Source organism: Mollisia scopiformis, assembly GCF_001500285.1.
Source record: "Mollisia scopiformis unplaced genomic scaffold LY89scaffold_27, whole genome shotgun sequence".
Lineage (NCBI taxonomy): Eukaryota > Fungi > Ascomycota > Leotiomycetes > Helotiales > Mollisiaceae > Mollisia > Mollisia scopiformis.
In genome coordinates, this window is record NW_017263607.1 from 75,720 (window position 1) to 90,412 (window position 14,693).

Consider the following 14,693-nt stretch of genomic DNA (forward strand, 5'->3'; position numbering starts at 1 on the left):
GTCCTCAGAATCTGATCACAGTGATACCACGATGATGGAATCACCCAAATCATTGTTCAGCCGTTTTTCGGTATAGATGAGGACGCTAGACACCAAAAACTTTTGTACAGCAACAATAAGGACAGGGGGCTAGTCTTGGCAAATTCCTAAGATTGTTCGAAATAATTCGAGGAGACAGCAGAATGTTAACTACTTTCCCAGCTGGATACATACAGTGCCTAGGTACTTTGCGTTTGATAAAGGGTGCGTTTTGATTTCTCAACACCCATCCGAAAACCGAGATGTTACCGGCACGGCACTCTCACGAAAACAAGCATTGTGGCGTTTCGTGGATTGCAGCCAAGATACTTGGCAATGGAGATCGTATGGGGTAGAATGGGACAGTGCCGACGACATCTGATGGCAGTTTTCATCTTGGCTTCAAAACTTCTTCTATTGCAGTCAAAATTCTACAATTTTAAATCTTCGAGGACAGCTCGCTTGAAGGGTACGTCCGGTATCGTATCATTTATAAGATAGAGCTCGTAAGACGGGCTGATTTTCCCTCCATGAGGATGGTCCTGGTGCTCGACTATCGCGTTGAAAATCCACACCCGCAAGCTCATTATAAACACGACCAGAGCAGTCGGAATGCCATATTTCAGTCGGGTTCCGGATTCCAGCACTCATGCGCGCCCTGCATGTCGCATGGTCGATCTCTATCTTTCCGGGCATTCCGAGCTCTGCTTAGAATCCACAAAAACTGACAGATCTAACAATTTCCAGAAGCTGAACAGTTCCATTGCTCTTCTGGAAGCTATCGTATTATTCAACCAGTTCTTGGGAAGGACCGATATCTTGGTCTGTCAGCATTGAAAGAGGAAGGAGCTTGAAAAGCTTCCAAATCTTATTACCTTCGGATGACATGTAGAATCCTTGGATTGGCCCAGGCAAGGGCCGCTTATCCTCGGGGGTACTCGAGCAACTTTCGAGGTACAGTAATACAATAATCCTTTCCAATCAAAAGGCCTGCTGCCTCGAGCTGCCCTTGAGGCAACTTGAAGATAGAGACTCCACACGCACAACAATTGCCTCATATAGCGTCGGCGTTGAGCTCCGCGTCAGAGCGGCAACCGTGAAACGACCAGGGATTGGTGTGCTCTGCGGGGTATAACTCTATATTGTGCCACACGGGAAAGCTGTTTGCGCTGCTGCACGATGAGCTTAGATTGTGGGAGGTGCCAATCACCAGCTGCGATAGCTTCACTCCATGCTCACGCCGCATGGGCCTGATCAGATACGCTGCGCAGAGATAGGAAGGTCCTTTGCGCGGAGATAACCTGAAATGGTATGATCGCACCCAGTGGAGTGGCATGCTAGAAGTCATACAAGGGTCTTCGCCGGGTGAGTCGGTCCAATTTAATCCCTTCTCTTCGCTGCATCTTCTGATCTTTTGTTTTCATTTTCTCGTTCTTTGAATTCATTGCGTTGTACGGCGTTGTAAGATACATCTCGATTTCGCTGCAAACCTCATCATGGACGAGAAGAAGAGCACCGGGGACGACTCTCCGACCACACCACCCGTTGCCGCTGGACCAGTCAGCACTTACATCAAACCGCAAGCGCGATCACCCCACGACGCTGCTGTGACATTCGAAGAATACCATTGGTATGCGCTGAGGACGAGAGAGGAAGAGAAGACCCTCGAGTCTCCCAGGCTCAACTGGCGCGAATTTCTGGTTAAAAAGAAGGCCGGACATGATGAGAAAGCTCAGGGCGAGACTCATCTCACAGCAGAAAACTTTGCGAATGCGGAGAACAGACTCGAGATCTCCGACGAAGAATGGACAAATGCGAGTCGCGCATTTAGGACGGCGTCGTGGGGAGCTTGTTTCTACCTGATTACGACCGATATCCTGGGACCATATGGAGTCGGTTTCTCCTTGGGAACTTTGGGATGGGGCCCTGGTGAGCACGATAGTCGTGGAGATCTCTCGCAGTCTGCTAATCAGATATAGGAATTGCGCTGTACACGGTTTTTGGTTTCATGGCAGGCTATTCCGGATATCTCATCTGGCATGTGTTTTTGGGAATTGACAGCTATGAATTTCCGGCCAGAAACTATGGTGATCTTGGATTCAGAACGTGGGGCACAGCAGCTCGCTATGTGACAAACATAATCCAAGCTTTGGGCCTTTTGTTACTTTTGGGCCAAGTGACGATCCAGTACGGGGAAAACATTTCGCAAGTCTCCAAATTCAAGCTCTGCTATATTGTCTGCCCGGTATGTACCAAGTGCTCGAGAAAATCATTCAGGAGAGCCTCGGCTCCTCGATATTTTCCAGAAACACATACTAACTTGTCAAAAGGTCCTCTTCGTCTGTGTGGGTTTCTTCCTCACCCAGATCCGAACCCTAAAGGCGTACGGTTGGGTTGCAAACTTAGCTGTGTGGCTAAACTTGCTCGTCATCTTCATTACAATGGGTGTCATGGCACACTCACCGCCGAACTACTTGATCTCTACTCTGGGCTCAGCTGGTAGTGCCGTAGACCCAACGACAATCACACCTGATGATGCCGGCAATTATCCCCCAATTGTACATTACGGTGGACTACCAACAAACAATTTGGTTGGATCCATCAACGGGTTGTTGTCTGGTGTGCTCGCCTACGCCGGAGCCCAACTTTTCGTGGAGTTTTTGGCTGAGATGAAACGGCCCCGCGACTTCTTGAAGGCTATGTGGGGAGCACAGTTCTTTATATACACCGTCTACCTGATCTATGGATCCTATGTGTATCATTTCCAGGGACAGTACAGCTTCCAGCCTTCGTATCAAGGTGTTAGTATCTACGGATGGCAGACAGCAGGTAAGCCTCCATTCTCGAGTATTCATGACAGAATGCATACGAATGAAGACTTTTACGGCACTGCCTGAGCGATCGACGCTTGTCTCTCATTTCTGGAGCTTTGCCTCCTCCATATCTATTAGTAATGCCTGCTAACATATCTCTCCTCCTTCAGGCAACATGATTTCCCTTATTGCAGCACTTATCGCCGCTGGTCTTTACGGAAACATTGGCATCAAAGTGATGTACAACAACATCCTAATGGACATTTTCAACGCACCTCCCCTTGTTACCCGCCGCGGTAAAATCTTTTACGCCTCCATTGTTCCAATTTGGTGGTCTATCGCCTTCGTCATCGCGGCTGCAATCCCCGATTACTTTGGCTTTGTGTCTATCATATCTGCGTCTTGTCTGCTCAACTTGACATATACTCTGCCTCCATTCTTTGCTCTCGGCTACGATTGCCAGAGGAACGCCATCAGGCTGGAGAACGGAGAAGGCTTTGACCCGGTTACTGGTCAGACCTTCAGAAACGAGACGACTGTGCAGAGATACATGAGGGGTTTCATGAGCGGTGGCCCGAAGCAGGTCGCGATTAACGTTTGGCATGTAATCTATTTCTTGGCATCGTTGAGTATGTGTGGTTTGGGCATGTATGCCGCTGTTGAGGGTAGGCATCAATTCTTTGATATTTGATATTAATTGACATTTTGCAGGTATGATCATCGCGTTCAGGAACCCACAACTGAACTCGTTCTCTTGTCGATCACCTTTGAACTTGAATGCATAGAATGGCGAGCGGGAGGAATGGAGGGGACGAGGTGGCAGCAGATATTGGATGATGTGAATAGGAGGCAATTAATGCATAATGAAGTTGTGAGATGGGCTTTTGATGTGTATCTAATGGTCATGACTACTCCCTCAAGATCTCTTGTGCAACCAGAACCCAAATTTCTTACGTCAAATGTGACAAATTTTACTTGCCAGGGTAAGGGATCAGACGGGACTGCGACCAGCAGCAATGCCCAGTCGAAGAACTCTCGTCGTTGCCAGAAATATCTGGAAGAACAAGAAATCGGATGAAGGGTACTGAGACACACAGCCCACAGGGTCAAGGCCAATACTCTAGTAGCTTTGTACAGCACCAAAGAAGCACATTGAGTCACAGACAGAAAAAAAATTCTCTCGGAGTCATCCACGGTCTTTGCAACCCCCCCCCCCCCCCCACAGCGAATTCCCAATCCAGACTACCTCTGTAACCAGAACATATAACTGAAAGTCCTAGCGCTATTGAGCCCAGCCCGAAACTTGAGCATCGGAATAAGATTGGTAGGAGGAAAGCGTGAAGCTTAATGCCACATGCGAAACGGGAACCAAGCAAGCGTAACAAGCCCATAAGTCGGAGAAGAAACAGATTTCCACCATGTAACTTGCTGCCATTGTAACACTTGCCTTGACGGCTTCTGTGACTCTCGCCATCAGTCCTCGGCATTTTCTCTGCCGTGCCTACCTTAGTCTCCTGTTATGTCCTGAGATGTAGTAATTCTCTCTCCCTATTGTTCGCCTGCTCAAGATTGTTCGCCGGACTGATCGTTAAGGATGTAGGAGCGAGATTGTGAGGACCGAGCCCAAACTGCATTCTCAGCTGCTGTGGTCAATTTGGCATCTCTTGCGTATGTATTTATATCCAGGCATGAATCTGCGGGTTATGCTTTGGTGTGCTGGAGCAGGATGCCGACATCCAGGCACAGGGACCGATTGCGGTGCTAATTCGACTGGATGGAGTCGCATTCGTCATAAGTGAGGGAATACACGAGAGGGGTATTCGAGCCTCTGTCGTTCATGAGGATTTTGGGTCAATTGTGTGCTGGTGGGACTCACTAGGAGTGGTATTGCGATGTGCTGAATGTTCCAGGCAATTGAAGGATGGGCTTCATTCTTAGTAATCGACACGCTTCAGCCACCGCTATTTCTAGCTCCCTGTGGCGGTACTGATGCCCTAAAACTCAGCGCCGAGCAAGCCCAATTTCACTGACAATCAGGAAATCAATCATTACTACAATTTGTACTTTCTGGAGGACAAGAAAGAAAGACCCGCAGCATCACGCCCCTTCTTCATTGGATACAACTATTACCTTCTTAAAACCAAAGATTGGCACACCTATTGTACACAAAATCAGCTGGCTCCAGTACTTGTTAGCCGCACTGGTCCTTCCTTGACGTGCCCCCCCATCTGCCCCGCCATCGTCGCCAAGCTCACAACGTTTGAACTTTTCTTCCAATGAATTTACCATCTCACACCATTCTTATGCTCAAAACTGGCTAATCTATTCCGTCATGATGAAGTCAGGGTTCCCTCGCAAGCGGGCCGTTCAGGCTTGTCGCATGTGTCGGCACCGGAGGACAAAATGTGACAATGCCCGGCCGTCTTGCTCGATGTGTCTTACTCTGGAGGTAGAGTGTGTCTATGGTGATAAGAATGACAGGTTCTGTACACCTCTTATCGGTAAATGTCAAGATATCACTGACACCAACTCAGCCTGGATCCTGGTAGTCTAGCAATTTTGAAACGCCTTGATGGTTTAGAGCAGCTCATTCGTGCTAGCAAGACTGAAGATTTATCTATCACCCCAGGCGGTGGAGGGCCATCATCTCGAGAGTCTTCTTCCAAGTTCGGCAACTCACCATCGAACCTAAATTATCCAGCCCCAAGACATCTTGCTGATACTGCCGAGTATCGCTACCATGTCAATGTCGAATCGATGCTTCAGTGGCCAGTATTTGAAAATCAGAATATTGATCAACGCGCCAATTTGAAATGCCTTTTTCATCCGATGGGCGAGATAAATAGAGAGCTACAGTGGTCTCCATCTGATCCGGATCTCCAAACCGAAGAAGTTGACAACGCGTTGCATAGCTTTTTCGATCATGTGCATATTTTCAATCCGATCTTTGAGGAGATGAAACTCACTGAGCAGTTGCAAAATGTACGATTGAATGGCTTGGGATGGAACCCCGAGTCATGCTTAATTGTACGTACTGCTCTCGTTCTTCTCCTTAATCGTCACTAAAGCTGGTAGCTCCTGACTTGTGCTGTGGGACTTGTTTCTTGCTCTCAAGAAATGGATCCGGCCGACTCTTCGATGATGTTCCGCCGCTCGGAGACCTTCCAACTTGCAGAGTCATTCTTTTTCTCGGCACAGAAAAGAATGGGACCTCTTCTGACTGAGAGGACCGCTATAGGAGCCCAATGTTTCTATATGGCGGGATATTACTTGGCAACGACGATGAGGCCATTAGAAGCCTGGAAATTGCTGAACCAGTCTCTCTCCTGCTGTCAAACGCACCGTCGTTGGGATAGCACTGCTACCGAAGATGAGCAACGTAGAAGTCGGCTACAACAGAGGACATATTGGGCTACTTTCAAGTCTGAACTGTAAGTAGCCTCAAGCATGATGTTGATAGTGCTAATAAGTTTGATATTTATAGGGAGATCTGCCTTGAACTGGACCTTGCACAAGACAGCATCAACAATCTTGCTTATCCAACTTTCTTCCCGTCACCGCCAGAGTGCCTAGAAACTGAACTAAGAGTCGGTTGGTACTTCTACCTTTCGGATATTGCCATTCGTAGGCTCAAGAACCGATGCTTGAACGTACGTCAAATTTTGAAATTGTTTTGTGTTTGGCCTAGGAGCCCAGGACCTTGGCACTCTTCGGCTCCTAGATCTCCATCGGCAGTGTGTACTGATTGATTTATAGTACATTTATCAATGCGAACGATCACAAACATCTACAGCAGATATGGTGGAAGAGATCATAAACTTGGAAAAGGAAGCGGAAGAACTGTAGGACTTAATTTAATAAATGACCGAGCAAGCTAACATATGCCTCTAGATCTACCATGCTGCCTGCTGAATTGAGAGGTGGTACCCAAGATATCGAAGATCAGTTTCACTATCCTAGATCTACTATCGCGAAGATGCGAGTTGAGCTTCAGATGCACCTACTTGACTGCTACGAGATTATGTATTGGCCATTTGCAGTCAACATCATTTCTCGACACGTAAAGGACGACTCAACATGTCTCAGCTTCGCCAGTAAAGCCCTCGCTATCTGCACCGATCGAATAACCAAAAGCCAAACAAGGTACAGGCAACGACAGTACGGGAGTTGGCTGATATTGAGACGGAGCACACGAAGTGCATTGCTTCTTCTTGCTGCCAATCTCACCCCTGGATTGAGACAGATCCTACCTCCTCAATGGAAAGGCTCCGTTTTCATCGTCATTGAGATGCTTCGGTATTGGGCAGAAGAGTTGAACGATGCTTCACACAGGTTGACGATATTGGAGACGCTATTGAGGAACATCGAAACAAGCAGGACGACGAGTGCGATGGAAATATGAAATTCCTTTATCCGCCAACCAAATATGTTGCGCCAACGCAAAGATTTCCAGAGAACAGACGAGTCAGCTGCCTAAGCCTGAGAAAAGCCGAGACTATGAACTGGGTGATCCAATCGAAGTAATCTACCATAAAAGTAGAAGAGGGAGGGGTAGGCGAGTGGTATATAAGTTGAGGTTGAGGCAGAGGTTGGAATGTCCAGGCAAATGATGGGACACTTGAGCAGCTAAACGCTGTCCTCAAGGCTGCCATACCTATTTTCCTCCTCCAATACCTCCAACACTCAACACTCCTGCAGTGCCTAGCAAGTCAGCTACAGTTATTTACTACGGTACAGAACATGGCTCACCCAGAATGTGTTTCTTGGCCAGCAAACCGCCTTCAAATCCGACGAAGAAGACTGGCAGTATCCAAAGAATAGTCTCCACTATTACTTTGGGAACATACCACCAGGCTTCCCGTCGCCCTCGGAAGTAAGCTACTAAGCGGATCACCAAATATGCTGTCCCAAAGCAATTCCAGATCGCAAGCAACTTGTACAAGTCGTCGTAGAATTGGACAGAGGAGAACTTCATGTCCGGTTGCAAAGTGGAGAGTACGGCGCTGCAAAACATTCCTACAAGCAGATGTGATTGAATACTCTCAATTTGTTCGGCGTCCATTTTGTACTCTTGGAAAGGGCCAGGAGTCTTCATGGATAGATTTGAGAAGAGAAGCTGGGTGATGCATAATGAAGAGTGAATCAAGCGGTCTGATATATGATACCAATATCATTCAGAGTTGTTCATCAGGCAAGTACGGCTCTAATCCATTCTCTTTGAGTATTAATCCTCACTACACCACATCGACTGTGTTGGTTTCTCAGAGACGTCCCGAGTATACGCTGGATGCTTTGCCAAGACTCTTGCTCTCCTTGGTTTAGCGCAACTCCGAGCTTCCGCGGCCCAATTAGCATTGGCACCAGAACCATCGGAACAGTTGCTTCAATTTATTCAACTGCTCCGCTCCGTTCAATGCAGTCCTCTCATCGGCAAAGTTTCCTGCCACTCGTCACAGACTTACCAATCATACATTCATTTGTCTCGGCATCCAAACTGGTATGCATAGTGCTACCCTCGGACGAAATCTCAGGCCAATAAATCAGGAATCACTCGCATTCCAAAAGAGATTCCAGTTTTAGCAGGATATGCGAATACCACTCTGCTGCTCATTTCTCTGTTCGTTCTCGTTGAGATGTGAGTAATGACTTAGTTAATCGGTCCGACATAATCTTACGACATTCAAGTTGGGGATGTTCACATGGAGCTACGCAGATCTTTGAATCATCCGGTCAAACGAGAATATTGAATCCAGTTTTACACTCAATTACTCTTCTGCCCGGATCAACATTCAATGACCTACCCCTCGACGCAAGATTCATCAGTGCTGTCCGCCACGCCTGAAGCAACAGCATCCTCGATTGGCATGCTACCATTGAGCATCCAAAACTTAGTTGGTGCTCTCACAAGTACCTCAGCAGTCTTTTGACGAAGCATCGAGTCGAAGACACCATCTAGCTCCAACATCGGCGAGATGAAGTCGTATAGCCCATGCAAGAAGTCCGGAGGTCCCAGCTGACCTGATGAGCGTTTGGCTATTTGTGGATTGCAGAGAAGAGTGTCTGCCAGCGTGTTCGCGACTTCGAATAGCTTTACCAACTGTGCAGTAAAGTCAGTTATTTCCCATGTTTCACATTCGAATTTCAAACCTGATCACGACCTAGTGGTACCAGGTCTTGCGTTGAAAACAGACGTATTCGTCTCAGGACTTCTTGGCACACCTGAGCAGGATACACGAAGGTCATGAAACCGCAACTCGAAGATGATGACAAGAATCCACGCGACATTGCCTGCTGCCAAAGAAGGATCTTCATCCAATTTGTTGTTGCCAGGATATCTGCCTGCTGGCTTATAGAGAAGTGCTTCGGAGGAGGTGAAGTGTTGGCGAAGATTCCTTCAAGTTCGATGAGTCGATACTTTGAGACTGGAAACTCTTTATACCTCGAGAATTGCGGGACGGATGAGGAGTCAAAGGCTACAAAAAGACTTGCTAAGTTGGTTAGTCCTTGAACGCAGACATCGCCTGCAGACTTCTGGATGGAAGAGAGTGACACTGTCTCATGAAGTGAGATCGGTAGACCGTATTGGATGGCGTAGCCCCTATCCAGTCAGTCAAATTCAAAATCCAGATCCGGAAAGGTCATTGGTACCTTTCTGTTACCCACAATAGAAGATATATGATCCTCCCGTTCGCAACGTCCTCAGACGGACTTTCCTCACAAGTGCCCTCGTTGCCATCCAGATGCAACAATCGCGCTAGGGAGATGGCCTCCTGGATATACAGCAAAGCACTATTCTGATTGTCCATCTTGGCATGGTACACATGCAGGAAGAACGAAGTCAGAACATCCTTGAGATCAGGCTGTTCTCGGAATTGAGATGCAACTCGCACACGTCTGCATTCGCGCTCCATATCCTCGCTTAAGAATGTCCGAGCTTCGTATTGGAGGGGTGATATGTGCAATTGAGCCATGGTGGCAGCACACAAAGCCGTTGCAACAATATAAGTATCTGTATCATTGGCGTGCAGATTCCTTAGCAGACTTTGCGAGCCGATAACAGGCCAAGTAGGGAACATTCGAGCTTCGTATGCCTCGATGATGGTCTCCAAAACGGCAAGAGGTATGAGTGAGTTCTCTTCGCTTGGTTCAAGTGATGAAGTGGGAGGAATTTCGGTAACAGAATTAACATCCTGACAAATTTCAAGATTTGTTTGCTCAAGTTTTTCATCACGTTGTACCAAAGGTCGCTGCCTGAGCTCTGCTCCCACTCTGCATCGCCTCTTTGAGAACTTTGGACCTCGCTTTCGAACGGGCGTAAGATATGTGCAAGAAAGTCCTGGTCGGGCTGAACATTTCTGGCATGGGACGCTCCCATCACCTTCACAACGAGTTTTGCGTATGATGCAAGGATCGCATGATCTTTTCATGGCCGAAGGCATGAGATTGAATCAGCGTGTCTCTCCAAAGTTTGTAAAGCTCGTAAACCTCGAACGTAAGTTTTGATGTAGTCTGGACATTAAACTCCGCGTGGGTTCTGAACGTGGGGGTACTGAAGCGAGAGCGGTCTACTAAAGTAGACAATATGCATCGGTAATTCCATGCACCAAGCGGAAGTCCTCCACTTGCGGGGAAATTTACTTAGCTCCGGAGAATCATGACCAATGGCAGTTGAATGTGAGAGCCTCATGTTTCTCTTTCCCCTTGTGATCCTGCTTACTTATGTTTGACGTGTCCAATGAATAGATCTCAACGACAACAAATGACAATGGAGTATACATTTCGTATCGAAGGAAAGACTTGAAGAGTGTGAATATCTATTTGCAAAAAGTTACATACAGAATAAAATGCATAATGACTCCTGCCAATTTACCAACCGCACCCGAGCTAAGGTACCAAGTAAGACGTTCCTTTCAAATTCGCCATTCTGATGTTCGAGTCGGATTGTACGCTTTCATTCAATGAAGCTCAGACTAAAGTCCATGTCTGCCATTAGAGATTAGATGAATCCAGAAACGAATGAAAATCGGCAAGATATCCAGAGCAGAAACAGAGTCGAAAGTGACCAAGATCAACCTAACTCCATCTCTTCGTCCTAGCGTACAACAATTCTTTGCAATGAAAACCCTCCAGGGCCCGATAGACCAACGGATTACGTAAAAGCAGAGCATACAGAGCTTCAATCATTTTTATCAAGTCTCTGTTATATAGTAAGATTAAATTCTGCAAAATGGAACACAATTGTGTTGGGTTTGTTTGCGTCTAAATTTCGACACTGGTGGGGCTTATCTACAACAAAAGTTAAAATAAATTGAAGAGATTAGGGCGAGCCTCCGAATGTATCTAAATAGCAAGGAAGTGGATCAAAAAAAGTATTCTTGGACACGCTGGGAATCGAACCCTGTTGACTGTTAGTTGAGTGTTTATGACATTGATCTGTTCTGTGTGACTTACCAGGACCTTTCCCAGGTATAATGAGATGCTAAGGGAAAATTATACCACTAAACCACGCGCCCCTTATGATTGAATGGAAAGAATATGCATACTTGAATCCATGAGGAGATTGGGGGAGAAAGCAAAGCTCCACAAAATGGTGGGCGAGTGATTCACGTGATGCTCGGTGGCTAACTACCTACTTACCTAGGTAAGTTCTGTGTTTTGTAGATAGAAGGATCATATTGAGTAATCATATAAGTACAACAATCTCTAGATCTATGACTATCAAGCTGATAATTATCTCTATCTATCAGATTTCAGGATATTGGGAATCAATTTGCGCTGTTTGAAAACGGATTGTTATGAAAACATTACACGAGTATGCTACAAACGCATCTTCCTGTCTTCGAAATCCTTTACATAAAGTCAGAGGTTCAACTCCTCCTCTCCCTTTCGTTCCTTGCCACCTTCAATTCCACACTTAAGTAACCCCAAACCCAACAACAACCTCTCCATTAGAAATTGTTCACCCCAAATTCCCAAACACTGCTCAACCCTTCAACATGGCGAAAACATCCTCATCCTGGTCAACACGGAACGATTTCGATGGCGTGAGGAGAGGCATGTCTTCGAGATCTGGGACGTCAATCACAACGTTGATGGCTGAAAGCAGTCGTTAGCGTGATGAGATTAGGACGGAGCGGATTGGAGAAGCTGACCATGATGTGCAAGCATAGTTGCTGGTAATGCAGTCGCGAACTTTAGAGAGAGGAGGAGTGCGAATATTTTCATTGCGAGTGTGGGTCCTGGATTGCTAGATTGTTGGATGAATTGGGAATATGAGCTGCCCATCAATGAATGCACAGTAGGATGTAAAGAATTCGAAAGAACTCTTTGTATCTTTCACATGTCTATCATCGACAAAGATACTGTACTACCACTCGAAGCACAGCAGTCCGCTTTGGACACAAATTGAACGTAACATGCTGCTTGCCGAGACTTGCTATTTGGTGAGTACTGGATGAACATCGCGAATCTCCGAACCTGTCACTGAGTGTAACCAGATGAATTCACTGGAACACCAATAGTTACACCCCCATTTCAAAGTAAAGCAACATCACCATGCCGAGAATTCTGGGCGATAAGGAGACATACGAGTATAACGAACGCTGGGTATGTTTATTTCTACACTGTACAGAATGCTGCTTTTGGAATTCATATACACTTTTTGCCCCCTTGTAGACACTTCACTTGACCTCCTTACTCTTAGAGCTTCCTGACTCCTCCTCGGAGATAGTAGGCTCCATACCCATAACTTCGCCATTGGCCAGTTGTTCAATGTTGACTCTCGGTCCACTGAAGTTCTTCTTTCCGTCGACGAACCATTGGACTATTGAAATGACTAATATGATGAAGAATACGACGACGCAATAATCTGAATCATGTTAGCTTCTGTAGCAGCTCTGTTAAGAATGAAGGAGACTCACTCATGTTTGAGCCCGTTACTGGTAAGTCGGGTGGGAAGAGGAACAGAACTGTGGTCACGATGACGTATGAGAGGCCAATCTATTGTTGGTCAGCATCAATGATTCTTGTTTCACCGAGTGCATCAGCGGCATACCAAGTTAGCGGTCCATCCGAGAAGTCCACCAAGCTTAAAAGCCCTTGAAGCAGGCAGCATCTTCCTTCCTCGGATACAATTGATGGCGATGGGAATACCGTAAGAGACGCCGAGAGCGACGACGGATGCTGAGATGATGGCATTGAATGCACTGTTGGTGTTAGCTTTCCGCCCGAAGGATTTGTAGGAGAGTGTTGGAAGAAATACCTGCTAGATCCCAAGAAAATGCAACCAAAAATAATAACAAGAACAACGGTGAGGTACAGAGCATTCAGTGGAAGTTCAAGCTTAGGATGGACCTTGGCGAAAACTCGAGAAAACGGAAGTCCTCCATCTCGGGCAAAAGCGTAAGTCATGCGACTTGATGTTGTCATAATGGAGATGGTTGCGAAAAGCAGACAGACGAGTGGGAAGCTGTTTTTGTCAATGTCCGTCCGTTCTAGGAGATCGATTGAAACTCACATCAAGAGACAAATTGATCCAGCTTTGCTGCCGGTAGCATTGTAGAATATTTGAAGTAAGGGCCCAGCTGCTGAAGAGATGACACCATCCGGACCATCGAGTGGTCCTGAAACAAAGAGCAAGACCATCAAAAATATGAAGCCAGTGAAGATACCAATTCCGACACAAGCAATCATTATTTTCGGGCCCTCGACTGCGGGATTGGGAATTTCTTCAATCACTAACGTTCCTGTCAGCACCATTCGTACCAATTAGAAAATGCCAATAACGTACTGTGTGCAACAGCGTCGTAACCAGTCAGTCCAAGTCCAGCCTGCAAAAGTCCCAGTAACCATGCAATTCCATCCGGCCATCCTGTCTCGTTCAAGAATTCCGTAAACACAAATTCAGCGCTCGAATAGTTTGGGCTGGAGCAAGATAACACCGTGATGGAGATGACCACGAATCCCAAGATCGACCAAATGAATGCACCTCTGGTGACCAACGGCAGGACGCCAGTCATGAAAGCATTGATTAGAAAGGCAGCAAGATTATAACCGATATAAATTAGGAATTGATGCCAGCGCTGGGGAGAATAAGTAGGGCTCATGAGAGAGATGATTCCAACGATAAGTTGGGAACCTAGAAGTCCACCGGAAGCGACGAGGGCGATCCAACCTGAGGTGTTGATCCACCCAGTAATCCAAGAGAGGAGAGGAACCCATCTCTTCCAACTGATGACGGCAACCCAGTGATACTGTCCGCCTGCAGTTGGATACGCTGACAGAAACTCGGCAAGAGAGACAGCCAAGGATAAATTACAAACACCAGCAGCTGCAATTCATGTGAGCATCTCCTCGAGTAACTTGGAATGAGGGAAACATACTGATCAAACCCCAAAGCACACTTGTAGGACCACCACTTGGCAAAGCTAAGCTAAGAGAAGCCGCCAGCGCCGTCCAGGAATTCAAGATTGCGAATGCCAGACCCAACATTGCCAGCGGCGAGAAATTCCTATTCAATTCACTCTTATGACCCAATGCAGCCAGCTGAGCCGCATCTGCGTCGTTCTCCGGATGGTGAGGCATAATGAAGAATGTCCAGAAGCCACTCCTTCTTGAATATCCAAAAAGAAAAGAAAGAAGAAAATATTTAAAGACAAATCTCGAGAACCAGAAACGCCGGACGTCCCTGAAAGCTTAGTCTCGACAGCAGACTATCCCACGCCGTCCCCGCCAGGCTAGAAAAAGACACCGACCCGCAGATAGAACATTCGAATCCTTCTGATAAGAACAGTGACAAGATGCAACTGGTCACGTCAGGGCCAGGGAGAAATAAAGTGCTTAGGAGAGCATCAGGGAAGTGAA

General features: G+C 46.7%; 6 protein-coding genes and 1 pseudogene across 7 annotated transcripts; 2 read left to right on the plus strand and 5 right to left on the minus strand.

Moving 5' to 3' along the window:
- The first annotated feature begins 1,217 nt into the window (after positions 1-1,217).
- On the plus strand, positions 1,218-3,937 carry LY89DRAFT_627230 (uncharacterized protein). Its single transcript, XM_018211139.1, has 5 exons — positions 1,218-1,947; positions 1,998-2,263; positions 2,349-2,847; positions 3,002-3,496; positions 3,543-3,937. Exons 1-5 carry the CDS (start codon positions 1,515-1,517, stop codon positions 3,614-3,616), a joined length of 1,767 nt encoding a protein of 588 aa, XP_018064258.1. The 5' UTR covers positions 1,218-1,514; the 3' UTR covers positions 3,617-3,937.
- Positions 3,938-4,061: 124 nt separating this feature from the next.
- On the minus strand, positions 4,062-4,713 carry LY89DRAFT_689806 (uncharacterized protein). Its single transcript, XM_018215977.1, has one exon. It carries the CDS (start codon positions 4,303-4,305, stop codon positions 4,114-4,116), a length of 192 nt encoding a protein of 63 aa, XP_018064259.1. The 5' UTR covers positions 4,306-4,713; the 3' UTR covers positions 4,062-4,113.
- Positions 4,714-5,166: 453 nt separating this feature from the next.
- LY89DRAFT_596884 (uncharacterized protein) lies at positions 5,167-7,233 on the plus strand (the record flags this gene model as incomplete). Its single annotated transcript, XM_018209946.1, has 6 exons — positions 5,167-5,312; positions 5,366-5,858; positions 5,907-6,262; positions 6,316-6,481; positions 6,588-6,673; positions 6,723-7,233. 6 exons carry the CDS (start codon positions 5,167-5,169, stop codon positions 7,231-7,233), a joined length of 1,758 nt encoding a protein of 585 aa, XP_018064260.1.
- A 126-nt stretch (positions 7,234-7,359) lies between these two features.
- On the minus strand, positions 7,360-8,022 carry LY89DRAFT_265976 (uncharacterized protein). The gene is made up of 2 exons (XM_018206307.1): positions 7,581-8,022; positions 7,360-7,532 (listed from the first exon to the last, which is right to left on the minus strand). The coding sequence occupies exons 1-2, from the start codon at positions 7,924-7,926 to the stop codon at positions 7,486-7,488; spliced, it is 393 nt and encodes a 130-aa protein (XP_018064261.1). The 5' UTR covers positions 7,927-8,022; the 3' UTR covers positions 7,360-7,485.
- A 606-nt stretch (positions 8,023-8,628) lies between these two features.
- LY89DRAFT_597187 (uncharacterized protein) lies at positions 8,629-10,270 on the minus strand (the record flags this gene model as incomplete). The annotated part of the gene is made up of 3 exons (XM_018209967.1): positions 8,629-8,928; positions 8,979-9,429; positions 9,480-10,270. 3 exons carry the CDS (start codon positions 10,268-10,270, stop codon positions 8,629-8,631), a joined length of 1,542 nt encoding a protein of 513 aa, XP_018064262.1.
- A 937-nt stretch (positions 10,271-11,207) lies between these two features.
- LY89DRAFT_t74 lies at positions 11,208-11,344 on the minus strand (annotated as a pseudogene). Its single transcript has one exon. The product of its transcript is annotated as a tRNA-OTHER (tRNA).
- Positions 11,345-12,423: 1,079 nt separating this feature from the next.
- Positions 12,424-14,592, minus strand: LY89DRAFT_266039 (amino acid transporter-like protein). The gene is made up of 7 exons (XM_018206308.1): positions 14,213-14,592; positions 13,621-14,160; positions 13,348-13,567; positions 13,093-13,299; positions 12,886-13,036; positions 12,752-12,830; positions 12,424-12,699 (listed from the first exon to the last, which is right to left on the minus strand). The coding sequence occupies exons 1-7, from the start codon at positions 14,412-14,414 to the stop codon at positions 12,512-12,514; spliced, it is 1,587 nt and encodes a 528-aa protein (XP_018064263.1). The 5' UTR covers positions 14,415-14,592; the 3' UTR covers positions 12,424-12,511.
- Between the last annotated feature and the right edge of the window lie 101 nt (positions 14,593-14,693).